The 23,025-nt window shown below is 42.8% G+C and overlaps 1 protein-coding gene and 2 pseudogenes across 7 annotated transcripts in view; 1 reads left to right on the forward strand and 2 right to left on the reverse strand.

The window, feature by feature from the left end:
* The window catches only part of Mfsd8 (major facilitator superfamily domain containing 8), a 28,816-nt gene extending 27,972 nt beyond the window's left edge, over positions 1-844 (reverse strand). For 3 of the 5 annotated variants that reach the window (XR_375453.4, XR_867172.3, XR_375454.4), the window contains exon 1: positions 605-844. Coding sequence is in view for 1 of the 5 variants with exons in the window: in NM_028140.5 (NP_082416.2) it covers positions 605-669 (65 nt within the window). In the remaining 4 variants the exon portion in view is untranslated. The remainder of the gene's footprint in view (positions 1-604) is intronic. The other 2 variants (NM_028140.5, XM_006500788.4) reach the window with 2 other exon arrangements.
* Positions 845-919: 75 nt separating this feature from the next.
* Positions 920-21,805, forward strand: Gm2011 (predicted gene 2011; annotated as a pseudogene). Its single transcript, NR_160689.1, has 4 exons — positions 920-1,100; positions 11,820-11,920; positions 21,393-21,471; positions 21,579-21,805. The product of NR_160689.1 is annotated as a predicted gene 2011 (transcript).
* Positions 7,440-9,249, reverse strand: Gm10731 (predicted gene 10731; annotated as a pseudogene). Its single transcript, NR_045392.1, has one exon. The product of NR_045392.1 is annotated as a predicted gene 10731 (transcript).
* Positions 21,806-23,025: the final 1,220 nt, after the last annotated feature.

Genomic DNA, 23,025 nt, shown 5'->3' on the forward strand with positions numbered 1-23,025 from the left:
ATCAAAATGAGAATTACAAGGATGAAAATACTAATGAAACGCTTAAAGGTGTCTTTATTTTGGACATGTGATACTGAGCAAATGTGAGTCATTTTAAGTGGGTTTATTTGCAAAATATGAAGACGTTATTAGGCAGGTTAGGAAAAGTCTAACTCAAGTTTAGCTCTTGAGTGTCGGTTAAAACCACCATTTGGGGCTTTTGTGACAGTGGACAGCTACACAGGGTCAACAGAATGCAGTGTCTGCTGTAAAGGAGGCAGCTTAGGTTTCTTCATACAAAACAAAGGAAAAATAGTGAAGAAAAAGAAGCTCTCAAGCAAGAAGGAATTACCATAACAGGATTCAGGCAGATGCTTAAGACACACAGCACAAGGGCTACAATGTGAAACTGCTGTGACCTTTGTGAAGCATCCCCCTGCCCAGCTTTCTAGGTACACAAGTTCTCCAAGCACCAAGATTCTCCTCTATTCCCAAGTACACGCCATTATCCCGGAGCCTGTCCTAAGCGGCTCCGAAGGCGTTGCTGGGCATGCGCATGTGCAGCCGGGTTTCGGGTCCGGACAGTGGACTCACTGTTCCCAGCTAGTCCCACCCGCCTGCTCACCTGCTTCCGGGTGATCCCGGGCCCAAGAGGGGCTCCCGCTCGGCCTCACTTCCCAGGTTCGCCATAATTCCAGCTCTCGCTAGGCGGCGCGCTGCCCACTCTCGCGACACCTGCTCCTTCTCCAGGCCCGGAGCTGTCAAAACACTCCTACGAGTGCGCTTGCGCGCCGTGAGGCCGGAAGCGGACCGGCAGCCGAAGGGAAATGTGAAGTGTGTGGGCCCTGCAGGAGGCGGTGGTGGCAAACAGAGAGAAGGCCGGAAGAGGTGGAGCAAGGCCAGAGCCGGCCTCTGGGGGCGTGTCCCGCGGACGCCACGCCCCGCCCCGAGGACGTCCTCCCTGTCAGGCTGGCTGGCAGCTCGCCTGCTGTTTTGTACCTGAGCAGATTCAGCTCTCTGCTGTCCGAGCTGAGGCGAAAGTCCGGTGCCTTAAGCGTGGAGAGCGGTGGTGGCCAGAGGCTTGGCGAGTTCCCCTTCAGGTGTGCCTCGGCGAGCGGCCTGTAAGTAACAGCCTCTGTCATCTGCTTACGTGCAAGGCGGCATGAAGGCAGCAGTGTCCTGTCCGACAGAGGGCGTTGGGGACCCCTGTGACCCAACCCTGCTGGCCATCAGCGCCTCACCTGAAAGGGACTGAGGATGAGGCTGATGGTAGGCAGCCGCTGTTATACCCCTGACTCCGCTCCTGAGAGACTTGGAAGTCGCGGCTGATGGCAGCCAGACACTGATGCCCCCGCCGGCTCCTCACTTGAGGGGACTGAAGGTCGGGTCTGAGGAGGCTACAACCTCGCTGGTTCCGGGCCCCAGAACCTCAACTTTGCAAAAAACCAGCCCCTAGGCAAAGCCTGCTTAGCTCCAACCCGCTGCTTTCAGCACCAGGAACATAAACACTCAACAGACTCAGATACTGTTGACTTCCTAGTCTCTGTCCCTGCCATTGGACTTGTCAGCTAATTGCTGCTAGAAGTCATCGTGTGTCTCCTAAAGTAATGTTTTCTTAACTATAGATAAGATTGTCATGTGATTTCATTGGATCACATCTCTCCTAGGACACGGGTAAAGCAGATACTTATCTATCTGATCAAGACCGGAGGTCGAGATAAGTTACCCGGAATCTCTCAGAGTTGGGGCCCAGTCTCAATTCTTGAACTCCTTGAACGCTTAGCGTTTGTCCTGCCTCAGGAGCTCTCTGTTGTGTGGTATTCCCATCTCCTCTCCTTTGATCTTTCATTTGTGATCATCTCATGTGCAGCCAATCAGGCATACCCTACTAGAGAACTGTTAAACTTGAAATGTCTTCTGTTAATTATCTTTGAATCCAATCCTGATTATTAGATACTTCATTGTATTCAGTCCTGCACATTTATCTATAGTAACAGAAACAAGGAGATTCTCGTTATTGGTTCCAAGACTACAGATGGGTAGAAAATAAAGTCCTTTTTTTTAACCTCAATATTCTTCCTGTGTTATGGTTGTCATTTCTAATCCCTGGACAGTTGCACAATTTGTGACTCATATGTAATAGAGGAAGAAAAATTTAACTAGCATTCCATCAAGTACAATTTGGTATATGTTGAAAGAAATTTTATTCTTATTCGGGTCCTCATTTCATCCCTACAATGGTTTTCTAAAGAGGAGAGAGATTGACTCAAGTAGACAAAGAAGTGAAAGGCAGAGAGAATAGGAAGATGGCAGAGGGCTACAGAGCTAACCAACAGTAGCTTGAATTCAAGAAACAGGACTCCTCTAACAACAAAACCTGTGCTGTTTACCACCAGGTTTCCTGTAAACAGAATATCAAGAATATTTTCTCATATTTCCTAATAGCAAAGCAAGTATTTAGTGTTTATTTAAATGAAATAATTTGTTGCTCTGTATTAGGCCAAGTATAGTTTTCTACTTTCCAGTTGAGGTGGCTCACTCAAGGTCACACAGCTAAGTGGGGAAACTCAGGTCTTTCCATTACTGTCTCCAAGTGATGAATTCAGACAACAAAAACACATTCAGTGAGGACACAGACAACTCCTAAAGTCTAAATAAACTCAGAAACATATCAAAGGTAGCAATCAAAGCAACATGGGGGAGGACAAACAGTGGTTTTTGTTTGTATTGTTTTGTTTTATATTTTTTAAATAGTCCACCAAGAAAAAAGAGTCAAAGTTGAAGAGACTAAACCTCTCTGAATGTATTACTCAAAAATTGGGGACTTAGGTATTTGTCCCCCCACTCTACCCCCTTTTCTCTTTTGGTGATGCTAGGAATTCCACTAAACCTTTCAAGTGTTTAACGGGAAAGTTATCAACTGAGCTATACATCCAACCCCTTGTTGGGTTTTCTTCAATGATTTTTTAGAATAGTTACATCCCTCCCACTTATTTTCCTACTCTTCTTCAGTATAAAAGCAATTAAATCAGTAGCCTAAGAATAGCTGGTGTGTGTGTGTGTGTGTGTGTGTGTGTGTGTGTGAGAGACAGAGACAGAGACAGAGAGACAGAGAGACAGAGAGAGAGCGAGCTAGAGAGATTTTAATGTGTGACATGGGCTGGAGAGTTGATCCAGACCTTAAAAGCACTTATGGCTCTTGCAGAGGATCAAAATTCAATTTCCACATGGTAACATGTCATCTAATTCTGAGGAATCTGATGCCCTCTTTAGACATCAATAAGCACTAGGAACATGCATGCATACATACACTCAGACAAATAAACATTTAAAAAATGAAAATTATGTCTCTTGGGGGGGCAAGAGGGAAGTTGGCACACATGGTAGATTAAAAAAATATTACATTTTTACAATCTATTTTGCAGTACACATATGCTACAGAGGATACGAGGAGGTCAGAGGACAGATTGCAGAAATGGGTTTCTCACCACAATGACAATTTTGAAATTTACTTATGCCTTTGAGATCACATACATAAAAGTCTAGGAAGAGCCAGGCAGTGGTGGCACACTTGGGAAGCAGAGGTAGGCTACTCTCTATGACTTGAAGGCAAGCCAGGACTACACAGAGAATCCCAGTCTCAAAAACAAACAAACAAACAAACAAAAGTCTAGCAAGAAAAAGTAATGTTTGTTTAAATACTTAGATATCAAAGTAATAGGAGATTAAAAAGTACTAGATGGAGTAATATTTGTAGATTGTGAGTGCCACGCTAGCAATAAAACTCATTTCTAGGAAAGACATTCTATTCCTTGGCACTGTGATGGCACTTCTATTTTTGTTCCACTTTGTTTCTTCTCTGCACACTTGCTATTTAAAAACACAGATGTCCCTTGTATCCATTGGTACTTCAAAAGGGATTGCTATTTCTACAGGATCTCACTGGTGTCTTGCTTGACCTGAGGGCTTTTAGTGCCTGGAATAGCTCCAGATGGCACTTTAATGTAAACTGATGTTGTCTTTATCCCAACTCAGAAGATTCATAGTTCTGGATATCCTGAACATAGCCAGCTCTGCCTAGAAAGATTTTTTTAGAGGATGTGAAAATGGCTCAATAGGTAAGAGCACTTTTTATACAAGCAGGAGGATCTGAGTCGAAGGAACCAACATTTTGTAAAAGACTGGTCACTGATACTTGTGTCTATGACGCTACTACCATGCGAGTGATGTATATAACTGTCATGTAAACCTACATACATGCAGCATACACACATACACAAATACACACAAAAAAAAGAAGGAACTATATCATTTAGACATTCAGAAATCATTTTATACTGCTCTGAGACTGAAATTGGATTTTTGAATATCTGTATAATACCAAATTTCAAAACCAAATACATAATAAGCCCTATATGTGTTTGATTTGTTTTCTGTTTTTTACCTGTGAGATACGTGATAGTAGGTAAATATAGCAAGAAACTATGCTGCCTCTAGACTTGAAGTGGTCTATTACATAGAAAAGCAAAGTGATGTGGGAAATTTTGCAGTACTGGGTTAAAAAACAAAGGAGTGAACAATTTGGTATGTAATGAATATTGTTCACTGCAAAATAATGGAAATTTCATTGTCATTAGGTACTTTATTACACATGCAGAAATTAATATAATTTTTAAAAAGTGCTCTGGGCATGTTGGCATTTGCCTTTAATCCTAGCACACATGGGCCAAAGATAGATCTCTACGAGTTTCAGTCCAGCCTGGTCTACATAGTGAGTTCCAGGACAACCAGGGCTATGTAGAAATAAAAAAAAAAAAAAAAGCTTGTAATAGTACACTGTTTCTTGTTGAAGATTATTTGGGTTTTGTTTGTTTTCTCAAATATAATTGATTTAGTGTCATGATACGTGATATTCCAAAGGTGAATGTAGATCCTAGTATACTTGAGGAAGACAAGACCTTTATTATAGTATACAACTGCTCTGCAATTTAATAAATACATACAAAAATATGAGTAATAAGTTTATGAACCATCACAGAAAGACCTAAGTAGTAAAATAATTTAAATCAATGTTAGCTTCCTGTCTCTGTGACAAAATACCTCAAAAAACAACCTAAACTGAAAAACACATTAAACACTTTTCTATTGTAATAGAAACACCATGACCAAGGCAACTTCTAGAAGTTTATTTGGAGGGTCTAGTTTCAGAAGGTGAGTCAGTGACCATTGTGGTGAGAATGTGGCAGCAGGTAGGTATGGTGCTGGGGCAGTACCTAAGAGCTCACATTCTGATCAACAATTATGAGTCAAAGAAAACTAACTGGGGATGGTGTTTGGAACCCCACAGCCCACCCCCAGTGACACCTCCAACAAGGCTATGCATGCCCCTAATCTTCTCAAATAGTTCTACCAACTATGAACCAAGTATTCAAATATATGAGCCTATTGGGCCATTCTCATTCAAACTACCAGGAAAAGGTTATCTGAGCTCATTGTTTCCGAGTTAGTGTTCATTTGATGGCTTTGCTGTTAGACCTGTAGCAAGGAAGAACATCATGACATGGAACTTATGGCAGAGAACCTCCTTTCCAGTCATGGACTGGGAAGGAGAGAGATAAAAAGACAGAGTAGAAAGGGACCCAGGCTCTTGATATACCTCAAGCACACATACCCAGGAACTAAACCATTTCATAAGGTTGTACCACTTCCCTGTACACTGAGCAGCAAATCTTTAGAATACTCAGAGAACATTTCAGATCCAAACCATAACTGTTCGTCATTTAGAATTGTATTTCTGTAAAATGTATCTCCATCCTACCCCATATATCCAAAGACCCGAGATCATTTGGGAGTATGAAACATTTTTAACTTGTTTGTATTTGTATATAAACACATGTTGTGGTGTGCAAGTGGAGGCCAAAAGACAATTTACAGAAGTCAGTTCTCTCCTTCCAAACATGTATGTCCTGGGGATCAAAGAAGTATCAGTCATGGTGCCAATACTTTTAATTACTGAGCCTTCTCACCAGCCGTAGATTTCTGTTAACAGGGTAAAGGATACACTGACTTAAGTGATTCTGGGGATCCATCCCATAGTCAGCCACCAAACCCAGACACTATTGCATATGCCAGCAAGAGTTTGCTGAAAGGGCCCTGATATAGCTGTCTCATGTGAGGCTATGCCAGTGCCTGGCAAATACAGAAGTGGATGCTCACAATCAGCTATTGGATGGATCACAGGGCCCCCAGTGGAGGAGCTAGAGAAAGTACCCAAGGAGCTGAAGGGGTCTGCAACCCTATAGGTGGAACAACAATATGAACTATCCAGTACCCCCAGAGCTCGTGTCTCTAGCTGCATATGTAGCAGAAGATGTCCTAGTCGGCCATCATTGGGAAGAGAGCCCCCTTGGTCTTGCAAACTTTATATGCCCCAATACGGGGGAATGCCAGGGCGAAGAAGTGGGAGAGGGTAGGTAGGAGAGCAGGGTGGGGGGAGGGTATAGGGAACTTTTGGGATGGCATTTGAAATGTAAATGAAGAAAATATGTAATAAAAAATTAAAATGTTTTTAAAAGTTCAATTTTGTATACATTAATATATCATTAATCCCAGCACTCAGGGGGCAGATTACTGTGAGTTCCCAGGCCACCTAGGGCTAGATGGTAAGACCCTATCTAAAAGGAAAAAGAAAAATAATAATAATTGTTTCAGTAGAAAATGTATATAGTGGAGATATGGAGATGAGAATATTTTAAAAAGATCTTCCAGTTGCATGAGTGGAGGTAATGATTGGAAGTTTATGGTCAGCCGTAATTACGAAATCCTGTTTCAAAAAGAAAACCATAAAAGCCAATTTCCGTTTACCATTTCTTTAATAACTGAAATACAAAGTACTAATTGACAAATTTACTCTGCAGGGAAGTGTTAATTTTAAGTAACAGTTTTAAGTGAATGGAAGAATATAAACATGATTTAAACAAACTGCAAAGAGCCAGTTGGCTTATAAATAAGTGGTTCCTTAGGTCTATGAAGTCTGTGGTTTTAGTATGGTTTTTTGTTATTTTGAATTTGTGTGGGTTCTTTTTTCCCCTACTAGTGGAAATATGAAGATTTAAACCTGGTAATAAAGGGTAAACCTATACTCAAAGGCTGAGAAGTACAGTTAGTTTCTTCTTCCCATGTAGTATATAGCTTCCAAGGTTGTTCTTTAAGATCATTGTGTTCTGACACTCACAGTGTTGAGTTTGGGCTGGAGCCATGATTTTTCTTTCTAATCAACATAAAATGGAAACATTGAATTTACACACTTCCCTTTCTGCAGAGGTGTTGGACTCCAAGGGGGTACTCTTTTTCTCTTTCTCTTTCTCTTTCTCTTTCTCTTTCTCTTTCTCTTTCTTTCTCTTTCTCTTTCTCTTTCTCTTTCTCTTTCTCTTTCTCTTTCTCTTTCTCTTTCTCTTTCTCTTTCTCTTTCTCTTTTTCTTTTTCTTTTTCTCTCCACCGGGCCCTGAAGAAAGGAAGTCTGTAGTTTTTTACTTATATGGAGAGCACAGTCAGTGTAAAATGAAGAACTGCGGATAGCATCCCAGTGCTGAGCTTGTCCTTTGCTGACAAAGGACCAAATATGAATAACTCCTGTAGTTGCATGTATATAAATTGTACCCCAAACCTATGAGCCCGAAAGCAGATTCTTCTCCACTGAAGCTTCTAGAAGAAAATTTCACCCAGCTGATATTGGATTGAAGAAGATGAGGCCCTGATGCAGGAAACCAAACTATGTAGGTTCTTGCAACCTATTCCTGGAGGAAAAGGCAAATGAGAATGTTGAGAAGGGGCAAAGTAGACTCAGCGATGTGTTCTTCAGTTCTTTCTTAAGGTCCTGGGGCAGTTGTTCCTGGTGGCTTGGGCCTGTAATCCCACCTCTTCAGGAAGCTGATACAGGAGGATGTCAGTACTCGGCCAGCCTGAGTAATTTAGTAGGATCTTCTCTCAAAATATAAAGAACCCAAAAAGCTAAGAGTATAGCTGTGGAGTAGCCGTTGCCTAGTATGAGCAAGGCCCTAGGCGCACCCCAACCACCCCCCTAAAAAGGGACCCAAGAAATAGGTCGTAGTATTTATGTTATGGCCGTTTTTGAAGTGACATACTTCTGAGTTCTTAACTAAGATAACTACTATCATTATATTACTGGGATAGCTGTCAAGAAGAAAAGAAGGCATCAATCAGTTTACTTGTAAAATTCTGTAAGGAGACTGTCCCCCTAAAATAGCTGGCTAGTGCATGGTACTCCCAAAACTGGGTTTTCTTTCTTCCCGTGCTCAAAGACAGATATATTCAGTTCCTTCCCATGAAGAGCATAGTAAGGTAATTGTGCATCCCTCTTCGAGCTCAACTGTTAGGGACCGATCTTAAAACATGTTTTAGGACAGATTTTACATACGGGAAAAGGACCATTCTTGTTGGCCTCCAGATGGAAAACATGCTTCCCACTTTGCTTGTCAAGGCCATGGGAGAGCCTGTGTAAATTTGCATGGGCAAGATGCCTATGGAATCGGTTCAGATTTACAACAGAGAGGAGGGCCTGAAGAGGAAGAAGAGTCTGGAGTTTCCTACGATGGAGTGTTGAGGCTGGTGAACAGTGGAAGTGAAGCGATACCCTTAGGATGCCATACCGAGCAGAAAGCCTCCAAAAAATCCTCCAGTTACTAAAACATTCTTCTTCACAAAGCACACCACCTCCTCAGCTTTGCTCTTGACTTCAGTTGGTATTTGGGCGCTCTTCCGAATTGTCAGCTGCTCCTTGGCCTTTTTCATGTCCTTCTCTACTCGACTCCAGTCAACTTTGATGTAGCCAGTGTGGTTTGCAAGCTGGAGGAGAAAAAAGCCCCCTCCCACTGCTGTGGCAGCCAGCTTTCCAACTTTCTGGAATATGAAGCCAGTGCACCAGCCAGTGACACCTCCAATAAGGAGCTGGGTTGCCACACTGTACTTCTCACCTGCAGACCGACTCTCCTGCCCGAAAAGCTTGCGCCACCAAGGCTGTTTTTTGGCAAATTCTGTAAGATCCAGTGCCTCGTAAGCATCAAAATGCCCTTGACTGGCCGAGGCCATCCTTATAATGTGGTTGTGAGAGGGGAAATGATGAGGGTCCGTAAAGGAGGAGATAGAGCGTGCCACAGTTGCGGTTGTGGTGGTGGATGTGTTCGTTGTCATGGCCGGCTGGCTTTTCGCACGTGGGAAAAAGATGTGTCCATTCCCACGGCCGCGGTGGAAGAGGGCTGGTAGAGCGCGCGCCTCAGCTTTCCCCTAGCTCTAACTGCGTCACAAAGCCACCTTGGCCTTTATCAAGTACTTGAGTGTCTGTATCTATGGAGTCTCATATTTAGGGTACTTCTTAGAAATGGAATTATGCAGTATGTGATCTTTGCTATTTGGCTTAGAAAGTATTCTTGAGTTTATTAATTTTCATTATTATGTTGTGTACATGGTCTGTGTGGGTAGGCACACAAGCCATCTCACACATGTCAATTCCTAGATTACAGGACAACTTTGTAGACATGATTCTATCCTTTAAGTGAATTCTGGGACTTGAGCTCGGGTTGTCAATCTGGCACCACAAGTGCATTTGCCCTCTTGCCCCTCTTGGTATGTTTATAAGGCTTGTCCATGTTTTACCATGCATCAGTAATCTTTTCAGTGACTTATAATTATTATCTAGTCATAAATTCGTAGACATTTGGGTTGCTTCTACTATTTAGGGGTTTGTGGTTTGTTTTGGGTTTGGTGGTGTTGGTTGGTTGGGTGGTTGGGGTTTTCTGGGTGAGGTGTTTTGTTTTCTTTATTGCACTGGTGTTTTGCCTGCATGCATATCTATGAGAGGGTATGAAATCACATGGAACTGGATTACAGACAGTTGTGAGTGCCTATGTGGGTGCTAGGACTTGAAACTGGGTCCTCTGGAAGAGCAGCTAGTGCATTTAACTCATGAACCTCTCCAGCTCCTGGTAGGATTTTTTTTGGGGGGGGGGGGCGTGGTTTGGTTGTTTTGGTTTGTTTTTGAATTTTTTGTTTTTTGTCAAGAGTTTCTCTATATAGCCCTGGCTGTCCTGGAACTCACTCTGTAGAGCAGGTTGGCTTCAATCTCAGAGATCCACCTGTAAGTGCTGAGATTAAAGCATGCCCCAAAACACCCAGCATGTTTTGGGGTTTTTTTTAGATTTATTTTTATTATATTTAATTGTGGGGGGGGGTTGTTTGTGCACATGAATGCAAGTGCCCACAGAGCTCAGAGGGATGAGAGTCCCCTGGAGCTGGGGTTACAGGCAGTTGTAAGCCACCTACTGTGGGTGCTGGGACTCAAATGCAGGACCTCAGGAAGAGCAGTATGTGCTTTTTTAACCACTGGGCCATCTCTCCAGGCCTCTAGTTTTGTCTTTTTAATGATGGGGCCAAGAAATATAGATCATTGATAGAATACCTGCTATAAGGAAGAAAAACAGTTTACTAATCTTAATTCACAGGTACAAAATACTGAATCTGAACAACTGCAGCCACTGACATAGATTTTTGTTTTGTTTTGTCTGCTTTTTTTTTTTTATTATAGTGAAAATATGTGATACCTTCCTGCTACTTTAATTTTAACCTTTGACTTGAAATAGGATTTTTTATACTAAAAAGTAAATTCTTGAGAAGTAAGCTCAGGTATTGAATGTTAGCAAATTGCCTTTTTTATTATTGTTTGTTTTGGGGTTTTTTGTTGTTGTTGTTGTTGTTGTTGAGACATGTCTTGCTATGCAACCCAAGCTAGCTTTGAACTCATGGGCCTCCTGCCTCAGCTTCAAAATTGAATTGATTTTAAACATATGTTAGTACAGGTACCTACGAATTGTTTTTACTACAGAAAAAAATCCCCCCTTGTCCTTACATAATGCATCAGCATATCACATAGTGAAATGTGATATCAAACCACTCTGAATGCTTGATAGTAGCTTAGATTGCACCAAGTTACTGCTGCTTCCAAATTGTACTTTTGATTGCTTTTATATAGTTGAATGATTTTGATTGTTTTTGTTTTTGTGGTACCTAGAGTTGAATACAGGCTCTCCCTACTTGCCACATGCTCTGTACTAAGCTGTACTCCTAGCCCTGTTGAATGGTACTGAATTCCTTTAACTTGTACTTTATTTTGAAAATTGCCTGCCAGTGTGTGAATTAAATCTATTATTTTCCAACTATACTCCAGCATAGAAGGAAAACAAATATTTGTGAAAGTGTCTTTAAAAAGGCACAATGGGGCTGGAGAGTTGGCTTAGTGGTTAAGAGCACTGACTGTTCTTCCAGAGGTCCTGAGTTCAATTTCCCGCAACCACATGGTGGCTCACAACCATCTATAATAGGATCTGATACCCTCCCTCTCCCGGTGTGTCTGAAGACAATGAAAGTGTACTCTATAATAAAATAAATCTTTAAAAAAAAAAAGGACACAATAGATAATTCCCTGCTACGTAAATATAAATGAAGGAGTTTGAAAGACAAAGCATGAAATATTTCAGAACATATCAGTTACGTAGTTACTAAATAAATATGAAACTGTAGATAGTCTTAAATGAAAATATATATTTTGGTTTAAAAAATGGGGCAAAAAAGAAAAAAGTAAGCAATGAAAAAGTTTTGGTTCTGAGAATGTAGCTTAGTTGTTGTAAGTAAAAATGATGCTCGTGTGCAAGAACTAAGAGAATGTTAGTGATTAGTTGAATAGATTTTATTTTTATCAGAAAAAAAAGTACATGATAGCCCTCTATCTTAGTCTACTTTGTATACACCTCCATTTTCTTTTCCTTTAGGTTGAAGAACAGTCAGATTGTAAGATCCTAGATGGACACTTTGTTTCTCCCATGGCCCACTATGTGCCTGGTATCATGCCAATTGAATCTGTTGTTGCAAGGTAAGCATCTGTTTGGCAAGTAAGATGAGTGAGTTGTGTCTAGCAGTGCATGTAAGTACTGCTTATGCTTACAGAGTGTGGATAATGCCCTCAACATTCACACTAGGAGATTAATTGCCCTCCATGCATAGTTAGTGATATCAAGGTGAGGTGAAAGCTTAAGAAGTCAACACCATTTTTGTAAAAATTCAGACATGCACAGTCCCATAGAAATATTTCCAAAGGATCTTAGTCATATACCAGCTCTGCTCATTTCTAAGTAGAGTTTACCTTTTAAATGTTCACTTTTAGTAGTGTTAGTCAGGGTTTCTATTCCTGCACAAACATCATGACCAAGACACAAGTTGGGGAGGAAAGGGTTTATTCGGCTTACACTTCCTTTCTGCTATTTATCACCAAGGAAGTCAGGACTGGAACGCAAGCAGGTCAGGAAGCAGGAGCTGATGCAGAGGCCATGGAGGGATGTTCCTTACTGGCTTGCCTCTCCTGGCTTGCTCAGCCTGCTCTCTTATAGAACCAAGACTACCAGCCCAGAAATGGTCCCACCCACAAGGGGCCTTTCCCCCTTGATCACTAATTGAGAAAATGCCTTATAGTTGGATCTCACGGAGGTATTTCCCCAACTGAAGCTCCTTTCTCTGTGATAACTCCAGCTGTGTCAAGTTGACACAAAAGTACCCAGTACAATTGACCCCTTGTCATCCTGACACACAAACACATTACTAATAAGCCTCAACCCTTACATTTTTATTCATCCCCAAGGTCTAAATAACTTTAAATGTCCCACAGTCTTTACATATTCTTAAAATTTCAAACTATTTAAAAGATCCATCTCTTTTAAAATCCAAAGTCTTTTTACAATTAAAAGTCTCTTAACTGTGGGCTCCACTAAAATAGATTCTTCCTTCAAGAGGGAAAATATCAGGGCACAGTCACAATCAAAAGCAAAAATCAATCTCCAACCGTCCAATGTCTGAGATCCAACTCACGATCTTCTGGGCTCCTCCAAGGGCTTGGGTCACTTCTCCAGCCATGCTCTTTGTAGCACACAAGTTGTCCTCTAGGCTCCAGATGCCTGTACTCCACTGCTGCTGCTCTTGGTGGTCATCTCATGGTACTGGCATCTCCAAAACACTGCATGACCCCTTCAGTCCTGGGTCGTCAATTGCAACTGAGGCTGCACCTTCACCAATGGCCTTCCATTCCCTCTCACAGTGCCGAGCCTCGGCTGCTCTGCGTGACCCCTTCATGCCTTCAAAACGAGTATCACCTGGGTGACTCTCTTACACATTACCAAGTCCCACTGCAGCATGAGGTACAACCTTGGTTATCTCTGGAATACAGCCTCTGTGACTCAAAAAAACACTTCCCAGAAGATGTCACCTCAGTGATGCTGGTCTCTTCTTAATCACCACTAATTTTTACCTCCAGCTAACCAGCATCAATAGTCCCAGTAATACAAAAGCTTCACTTTACTAGTTCTGGTATCTTGTTAATCACAGCTGATTCTTCAACCCCAGCTAACCAGAACCACAGAATCTTCACAACCAAAGTAACAATGGCCCTAAAAAGAACTTTAATTTTCCCTCTGAAATTTCACAAGCCAGGCCTCCATCTTCTGCACTGTTTTCAATATTATCTTCCAAACTCCTACACAATACCTGCAGAGCTCTTAACACCGAATGGATCTTCTAGCCCAAAGTTCCAAAGTCCTTCCACAGTCCTCCCCAAAACATGGTCAGGTTGTCACGGGAATACCTCACTCTGCTGGTACCAATTTGTTTTAGTCAGCGTCTCTATTCCTGCACAAACATCATGACCAAGAAACAAGTTGGGGAGGAAAGGGTTTATTCAGCTTACATTTCGATATTGCTGTTCATCACAAAGGAAGTAAGGACTGGAACTCAAGCAGGTCAGGAAGCAAGAGCTAAGGCAGAGGCCATGGAGGGATGTTCCTTACTGGCTTGCTTCCCCTGGCTTGCTTCTCCTGGCTTGCTCAGCCTGCTCTCTTATAGAACTAAGACTACCAGCCCAGAGATGGTCCCGCGCACAAGGGGCCTTTCCCCCTTGATCACTAGTTGAGAGATCTTGTAGTTGGATCTCATGGAGGCATTTCCCCAACTGAAGCTCCTTTCTCTATGATAACCCCAGCCTGTGTCAAGTTGACACAAAACTAAGCAGTACAAGTAGTGAGACAGTTTACCAGGTAAGAACACCTGAGCATGCCTGATGACAATTCCCAGGACTCGAATGTTAGAAGAAGAGAATTCCCACAAGTTGTCCTCTGATTTCCACGTGTGCCCCCCCCCACACAAATAAAAACATTTCATTTTTAAATTTCTATGCTGGGCACTGCCTCCCAGCATTTGGGAGGCAGAGGCAGGCAGATTTCTGAGTCCGAGGCTAGCCTGGTCTACAGAGTGAGTTCCATGACAGCCAGGGCTCTTACCTGCGTTCTCGCGACCGGCCAGGAAGAACGCAGCAAACCAGAATCTTCTGCGGCAAAAGCTTTATTGCTTACATCTTCAGGAGCAAGAGTGCAAGAGAGCAAGAGCTCTATTGCTTACATCTTTAGGAGCAAGAGTGCAAGAGCGCAAGCAAGAGAGCAAGAGAGCAAGAGAGAGAATGGTGAAACCCCGTCCCTTTTAGGGAGAATTATCCTCCGCCTAGGACGTGTCACTCCCTGATTGGCTGCAGCCCATCGGCCGAGTTGTCCTCACGGGGAAGGCAGAGCACATGGGGTGGAGAACTACCCTTGGCACATGCGCAGATTATTTGTTTACCACTTAGAACACAGGATGTCAGCACCATCTTGTAACGGCGAATGTGAGGGCGGCTCCCCACAGATCCCCCTTTTCTTTTAATAAGAGCAATAGGCCACCCATATTAATGAGAGTGGAGATAGAGGTCAAATCCCCAGTGTGCAGGTAAAGGAGCCGTACACATAACCTCCTCCCAGGCTCATCACCCAGAGGGGTCCTGGTCTGGTCCCATGTCGTTTTTCCTGGGGAGAAGTACACTTGAACACTCAACCTTCTTGAAAGATGACATGTCTCCCTAGAATAGGCTCATATATGCCGCAGAGCCCTTCTACTGCAGTGCTTAGCCGTGCAACTCTCTCGGGCTGCAGAAGCACACTCACTCTATCCTGTGCAATGAGACTAGCCTCGTGGGGTGCAAGAGCTGAATGGCCAGCGACCTATTGCTTAAGCATAGATAACCATATATCAGGGGAAGCACCATGTTCTAGTACTGCAAGTGCCTGGGCAATAACCACCTTGTCTCTCCTAGTTTGGGCCTTAAGCTTACAGACCAACCAGAGAAGCAACACTAATCCACAGCAAAGTATATCTCCAAATAATATCAATCCCACCCATTCTTTAAAGAAGGAAAATGCTGAGGAGATCCAATTGGGTAATCCTTTGGTCAGGGACAGGTCCAAGCGCGTGGAGTTGATCTGAAGTCTCAATTCCCGAAGGGTCTGTTCAAATTCAGCCATCCAATTCTGTAACATATACTGAGAAAGACTTTGTCGCCCTGGACATCACCAAGACGAGGGACATCAGTATTCCCTTGGTCAGTCTGGATTTTTCGGGTGAGTCTTTCTGGTATCCAAAATGGGTTGTCTTCATTCTGTGGAAAAACACAAACAGCTCCCCTGGATCTTATCAAAATAGGATCCGGGCCATACCATTTATTATCAAGGACATTTTTCCATTTAACCATCTCATTGGGCCTATCTGGCTCTGAACAATGATGTTCAGCCGCAGTATGGCCATGAGCATCAAGATTTAAAAAATTGAGTGTAAAGAGTGCCATAGACACACTCTTGGTACTCGGGGTAGAGCCTCAACGCCCCCCTTTTCTGTTTTATTAGATAGGATTTGGGGGTGCGATGCGCACGCTCAACAATACCCTGTCCTTGAGGGTTGTACGGAAGTCCAGTCAGGTGGGTCACGTCCATCTGACGGCAGAACTGCTGGAATTTTTGAGATGTATAAGCTGGTCCATTATCAGTCTTAGCAAACATGATGCCAGAACATGTGTCAATGGACATGTAAATATTGATTTCTCTCAAAGGAGGAAATATGCGTGACATCCATTTGCCAGACCTATAATGGCCTGACGCCACGAGGGTTTACCCCTACATGAGTAGATAAAATTTGACAACAATCTAAAGGCATTATTAAGTAATCAGAATCATTTTCAGTAGAACCAATCCCTCTGGCAGCTCAAGGAATACCAGAGGAAGGAAAAACAGCCACGTAGGCTTGGCAAAATTATTAGTTGAGCTATTCTGTCTCCTTGTGATATAGAAAAGACAACTTGAGGACAAAAACAGAGAACCTGAAGTTTCCCTTTATAATCCTGATCTACAACTCCAGGGTGGACAATAAGACCTTGTAGGCTGCAAGAGCCTGCCTCTGTCATTCTGGCCACAAAATCTGAGAAGGACTCCTGAGGTCCCTGGATGATCTTTGTTAGTTGTCCAGTGGCTTCACCTGCTCGGGAGAGCGCCTTCCAGGCCCTAATAGCCATGGAGGAGATTTGGGCATAAGCTCCCCAGTGGTAGTTTGTTTGATCAGCAGTATAAGCTCCCTGACCCATTAACAAGTCAAAAATCCAATCTCTCTGCTCTGGAGTCAAAGCAGCAGCGTTTGCTCGGGCCTGCGCTTGTGCAGCCTCTTGCCATAGAGCTCTCCATTCCATATATTTGCCCATACTAGGGAGAGCGGCTTTTGCAATCATTTGCCAGTCGGCAGAAGTTAGTGCCATGCCGGCAAGCCTGTCTAACTGCACCAAGGTAAAATTAGCATTGGTTCCATATTTACGGACCGACTCGGCAAGCTCTTTAATCTGTACATATTCTACCGGAGCGTGGACACGCCCACCCTCGGCTCCTTCAAAGACCGGAAATGCCTGTTGTATTTTCCTTTGTTTCTCCTTTGGAATGAACGAGTCTGCGCATTGCCTCTCTGTGCAGGACTGACGCACTACGCAGGGCGGGGGCTCCGCATAGGGCGGAAGTGCACTATGACCTTGAAGCCGACTGCCCGGAGGCTGAACAGCATGCTGGCCTTCGCCAGCCGCTTTTGGCTTTTTCCTTGACTGATTAGCTAGCATTTTATCTGGCTGGTACCCTTTTCTCTCATAATGAGCTGCTTCCTCCTCCAAGTCTGTTTCTTCAGAGGAGAATTCTTCATCTGATTCAGAGCTACTAAGAGCTGGCTCCTTGAGCTCATCTAGTGATGAGTATAGGCTCCTTCTCCTAGAGACCTCCGCTAATTGATCTTTTTTCTTTTCCTTCCTTCTAATCGCTCCCCAGGTATTCTTACCTGACCTAAACTTTTCCTCGGGTTCAAGACCCGTGGAAAGGCCTGTATACTTATTTTGTGCGCCATATTTCCTCTTTGCTCCTACTCTCTCTCCCCGCTTTACTTCTGATAGATTGCCCTGAATTTCATCCAGAATTTTCAGCCCTGCCTTAACCGCTTGATAACATGTGAAAAGGAACAAAAAGGCTCCTAACACTAGAGAAAGTTCAAGGCCAAACATACCTTGTAAAGCTATTTCCCACTTTACTTCTGATAGACTGTCTTGAATTTCGTTAGAAAGTTCAAGACCAGACTTACCTTGTAAAGCTATACTTACGGGTACCCTGTTCCCCAGCTGAAGAGTTCTGAATTCACGCAGTTGAATCCTTCTCAACAGTCTGTTTTACGGGAACACTTCATTACCACCGTTCCCCAGCTGAGGAGTTCTGAATCCAGGCTGGATCCTTCTCAACAGTCTGTTTTACGGGAACCTTTATGACCCGCAGTTCTGGTTCCGGAATGAGGGATCTTCCTTGCGCAGGTGATGGTAACCGTCCCGGGTTTTCTCATCCCAGGATTTCTTGTCCTGGGTTTTCTCGTCCCGGGTTTCAGCACCAACTCTTACACGCGTTCGCGCGACCGGCCAGGAAGAACGCAGCAAACCAGAATCTTCTGCGGCAAAAGCTTTATTGCTTACATCTTTAGGAGCAAGAGCGCAAGAGAGCAAGAGAGAGAATGGTGAAACCCCGTCCCTTTTAGGGAGAATTATCCTCCGCCTAGGACGTGTCACTCCCTGATTGGCTGCAGCCCATCGGCCGAGTTGTCCTCACGGGGAAGGCAGAGCACATAGGGTGGAGAACTACCCTTGGCACATGCGCAGATTATTTGTTTACCACTTATAACACAGGATGTCAGCGCCATCTTGTAACGGCGAATGTGAGGGCGGCTCCCCACACAGGGCTATACAGAGAAACCCTGTCTCAAAAAAAAAAAATTCTAAGATGATAGGGCTCTAGGATGGCTGGGGATACACAGAAAAACCCTGTCTCAAAGCCAAAAAAAGAAAAACAGAACAAAACAGAACCAACATAACATGTATTTGTTTGTGGTAGGCAGTAGTTTTTCTTTGTTCTAAGATAATTATTATTTTAAATTTTATTCATTTATTTATGTGTGTGGGTGTTTTAACTGCATATATGTCTGCATCATGTATGTGCTGGTACCCAGGAGGCCAAAATAATGTGCTAGATCTGAGACTGGATTTCTGTGTGTTCTGGAAATTGGACTTGGGTCCTTTAGAAGAGCATCCAGGGTGCTGGAGAGATGGCTCAGCATGTAAGAGCACTAACTACTCTTCCAGAGGTCCTGAGTTCAAATCCCAGCAACCACATGGTGGCTCACAACCATCCGTAATAAAATCTGATGACCTCTTCTGGGGTCTCTGAAGACAGCTACAGTGTATGTACTACATATAAAATAAATAAATCTTTGGGAAAGAGTGAGCAGAACGGGAGAAAGCAGAGGTCCTGAGTTCAATTCCCAGCAACTACATGATGGCTCACAACCATCTGTACAGCTACAGTGTACTCATATACCTAAGAGAAATAAATCAATCTTTTTTTAAAAAAAGAACAGCCAGTGTTCTGAACTACTGACCCGTTTTCCCAGACTTGGTTGGTTGGTTGGTTGGTTGGTTTTTGGTATCTGGTTTTGGTTTGATTTTTTTTTCTTTTAATAAAATCAAAATAAAATGCAAGCAATGTTGTATAGAACAAAAACCAAGGACTTTGGCATTAAATGTATCTGGACTGAACCCTGACTCCACTACTTTCTTTTTTGTTTTTGGGTTTTTCTTTTGTTTTTTGAGACGAGGTTTCTCTGTAGCCCTGGCTGGGCTGTCCTAGAACTCACTTTGTAGACCAGGCTGGCCTCGAACTCAGAAATTCACCTGCCTCTGCCTCCCAACAGGGATTTATTTATTTATTTTAGGTATGTAAGTATATATAGCTGTCTTCAGACACACCAGAAGAGGACATCTGATCTCATTACAGACAGTAGTGAGTCACCATGTGGTTACTGGGATTTGAACTCAGGACCTCTGGAAGAGCAGTCAGTGCTCCTCTTAACCACTGAGCCATTTCTCCAGCCCTGCTTATGTACTTAACTGTATCCCCAGCTTCACTGCTCAATTTCTATAGAGAATAGTCATCTAGTTTCATCTGACAGTAACACCATGCCACATTAAATAAGTCCATTTCTAAAACTTGCTAGAAGTTTGGCATGCCTGCAGCTTATTTGTTGTTTCCTCCCCATGAGTGGCATCATAGGTAATTTCCCTTTTTAATTTTTTATTTATTTATTTTTATTTTTTTAATTAGGTATTTTCTTCATTTACATTTCTAATCCTACCCCAAAAGTCCCCAAAGCCCTCCCCCCCACCACTTCGCTCCCCCCACCACTCCCACTTCTTGGCCCTGGTGTTCCCCTGTACTGAGGCATATAAACTTTGCAAGACCAATGGGCCTCTCTTTCCACTGATGGCTGACTAGGTCACCTTCTGATACATATGCAGCCAGAGACACGAGCTCTAAGGGGTACTGGTTAGTTCATATTGTTGTTCCACCTATAGGGTTGCAGACCCCTTTAGCTCCTTGGGTACTTTCTCTAGCTCCTCCATTGGGAGCCCTGTGATCCATCCATTAGCTGACTGTGAGCATCCACTTCTGTGTTTGCTAGGCCCCGGCATAGTCTCACAAGAGACAGCTACATCTGGGTCATTTCGATAAAATCTTGCTAGTGTATGCAATGGTGTCAGCGTTTGGATGCTGATTATGGGGTGGATCCCTGGATATGGCAGTCTCTACATGGTCCATCCTTTCATCTCAGCTCCAAACTTTGTCTCTGTAACTCCTTCCATGGGTGTATGTTCCCAATTCTAAGAAGGAGCAAAGTGTCCACACTTTCGTCTTGGTTCTTCTTGAGTTTCATGTGTTTTGCAAATTGTACCTTGTATCTTGGGTATTCTAAGTTTCTGGGCTAATATCCACTTATCAGTGAGTACATATCATGTGAGTTCTTTTGTGATTGGGTTATCTTACTCAGGATGATGCCCTCCAGGTCCATCCATTTGCCTAGGAATTTCATAAATTCATTGTTTTTAATAGCTGAGTAGTACTCCATTGTGTAAATATACCACATTTTCTGTATCCATTCCTCTGTTGAGGGGCATCTGGGTTCTTTTCAGCTTCTGGCTATTACAAATAAGGCTGCTATGAACATAGTGGACCATGTGTCCTTCTTACTGGTTGGAACATCTTCTGGATATATGCCCAGGAGAGGTATTTCGGGATCCTACAATAGTACTTGTTTTAGTTCTTTACAGTTTCATTCATAAACATAGTATTCTTTACAACATTCTATACCCAGTATTCTCATTCCCTCTCCATCCCACCAAATCCCTAATCTTTCTAAGTCTTTTTCCTGCTTTCATGTTTTTTTCCTCCTAACAGAAATTAGGTTTATAATATTCTAGCTTTTGGACACATAAGTACAAATTGAATGTCAAAATTCTAAGTACTTACTTCAGGTTAGTTAAAGTATAGGCCAGTCAGATAGCTTAGTGGGTAGAGACACCCTGTTAAGACTGACAGAGTTCAATTCCTAGGACTCCTGTGGTGGAGGAAAAGAACTCCTGCAAGTCTTCTCTGACCTTTGACCTGCACCAGGGCACACTCATCCCCACACATACAAATACCCATTAGTAAATGTAAATCCTCTGGCCCATCCTTTGTGTGTGTGTGTGTGTGTGTGTGTGTGTGTGTGTGTGTGTGTGAGAGAGAGAGAGAGAGAGAGAGAGAGAGAGAGAGAGAGAGAGAGAGAGAGAGCGCTTAATTATGATACTTTTTAGCTTGTTAGTTTAGAACTGGGCATGATGATACACACCTGCAATCCCAGCACTCAGAGGGTTAAGGCAGGTGGACCACAAGATTGAGGCCAGCCTAACCTACATAGTAAGTTCAGGCCAGCCTAAATTATATAATGACAAGACCTTCTCCATGAATTAATTAAACATAAGTAATCAAAAACATATACATGGATATATGTGTGTATAGTTTATGGCTAATTTTCATTTTAAAAAAAAATCTCATTTTTTATAGATTCCAGTTTATCGTGCCTAAGGAATGGAACAGCAGGTACCGACCTGTGTGCATTCATCTGGCTGGAACAGGAGACCATGTAAGGCTTGGGATATCATAGGACTTCAAACCTAGAAAGTTCTTAGCACTTCTCCTCAGCACTTGCCTATTATTGTATTCTTAATGTATCATCTCTTCTTTCCATAGCATTACTGGAGGCGCAGAACACTCATGGCTCGTCCTATGATTAAGGAGGCCAGGATGGCTTCATTGTTGTTAGAAAACCCTTATTATATCCTTTTGTGATACTCAAAACATTTCTTTCTCTCTGTTTATGTACTTACTCTTCAAAAGAAGAACATCCTGTGCTCTCAACCACTGAGCCATCTCTCCAGCCCCCATGGTAACTAACTTTTCAAAACTAGTTAAATTCATATATCATTTCAGAAAATTATTAGAAAGAATGAAAAAGAAGAAAATACTGTTTATGCCCTTTTAAAAAGAAATGTAATGGAAAGCAGAGTTCAAGGCGAGCTTTGGATGCATAATAAGTTTGAGGCCAACCTCAGCTGCAAAAAATCCTGGCTCAAAAAAACAAAAAACCAAAAACCAACAACAAAGAGTAAAGGCCAGATATAGTGGTGCATGCCTTTTATCCCAGGAGGTTTTCTGTGAATTTGAGGCATAGCAATTTCCAAGACAGCCACAACTACTCTATATTAAAAACAAAAACAAAAACAAAAAACAAAAACGTAAAGAGTGCGCCATGTATGGTGGTAAATTCCTGTAATGAGCTCATAAGTTTGAAGCAGAAAGGTTGTGAGGTGCAACCAGCATTAGATGTATAATGAGACTAATGTACACATTTTTTAATTGGATGTTTTATTTATTTAAATTTCAAATGTTATCCTCTTTCCCAGTTTCCCCTCTGCAAATCCCCAATTTCGTTCCCCCTTACCCCAACCACTCCTGCCTCACCACCCTAGCATTCCTCTACACTGGGGCATCAAGCCTTCATAGGACCAAGGGCCTCCCATCCCATTGATGCCAGATAAGGGCCCTTCAGCTCCTCCAGTCCTTACCCTAACTCCTCCACTGGGGTCCCTGTGCTCAGTCTGATGGTTGGCTTGGAGCATCCAGCATCTGTATTGGTCAGGATCTGGTAGAGCCTCTTAGGAGGCAGCTGTATTAGGCTGCTGTGAGCAAGCACTTCTTGGTATCTGCAATAGTGTCTGGGTTTGGTGTCTGCATGTGGGATGGATCCCCAGTTGGGGCAGTCTCTGGATGGCCTTTCCTTCAGTCTCTGCTCCACTCTTTGTCCCTGTATTTCCTTTAGATAGGAGCAATTGTGGGTTAAAATTTTGGAGATGGGTGAGTAGCCCCATTCCTTATCTGGGGGACCATGCCTAACCTCTAGATAAACCTCTAGATATGGTCTTGAAAAGTTCTTTTGGTATAGCATTGGAAATGTAAATGAGCTAAATACCTAATAAAAAATGGAAAGAAAAAAAGAAAAGTTCTCCCTCCCCTTTGTGGGATATTCCAGCTAACATAAATATTTTACTCCTATATTTATAGTAATGATAAATTTACTTGTTTCTTAAGGTACTTATGTTGGACTTAGTTAAATGTTTGCTATTAAAGTAATGAAATG

Source organism: Mus musculus, chromosome 3, assembly GCF_000001635.26.
Source record: "Mus musculus strain C57BL/6J chromosome 3, GRCm38.p6 C57BL/6J".
Taxonomy (NCBI): Eukaryota; Metazoa; Chordata; class Mammalia; order Rodentia; family Muridae; genus Mus; species Mus musculus.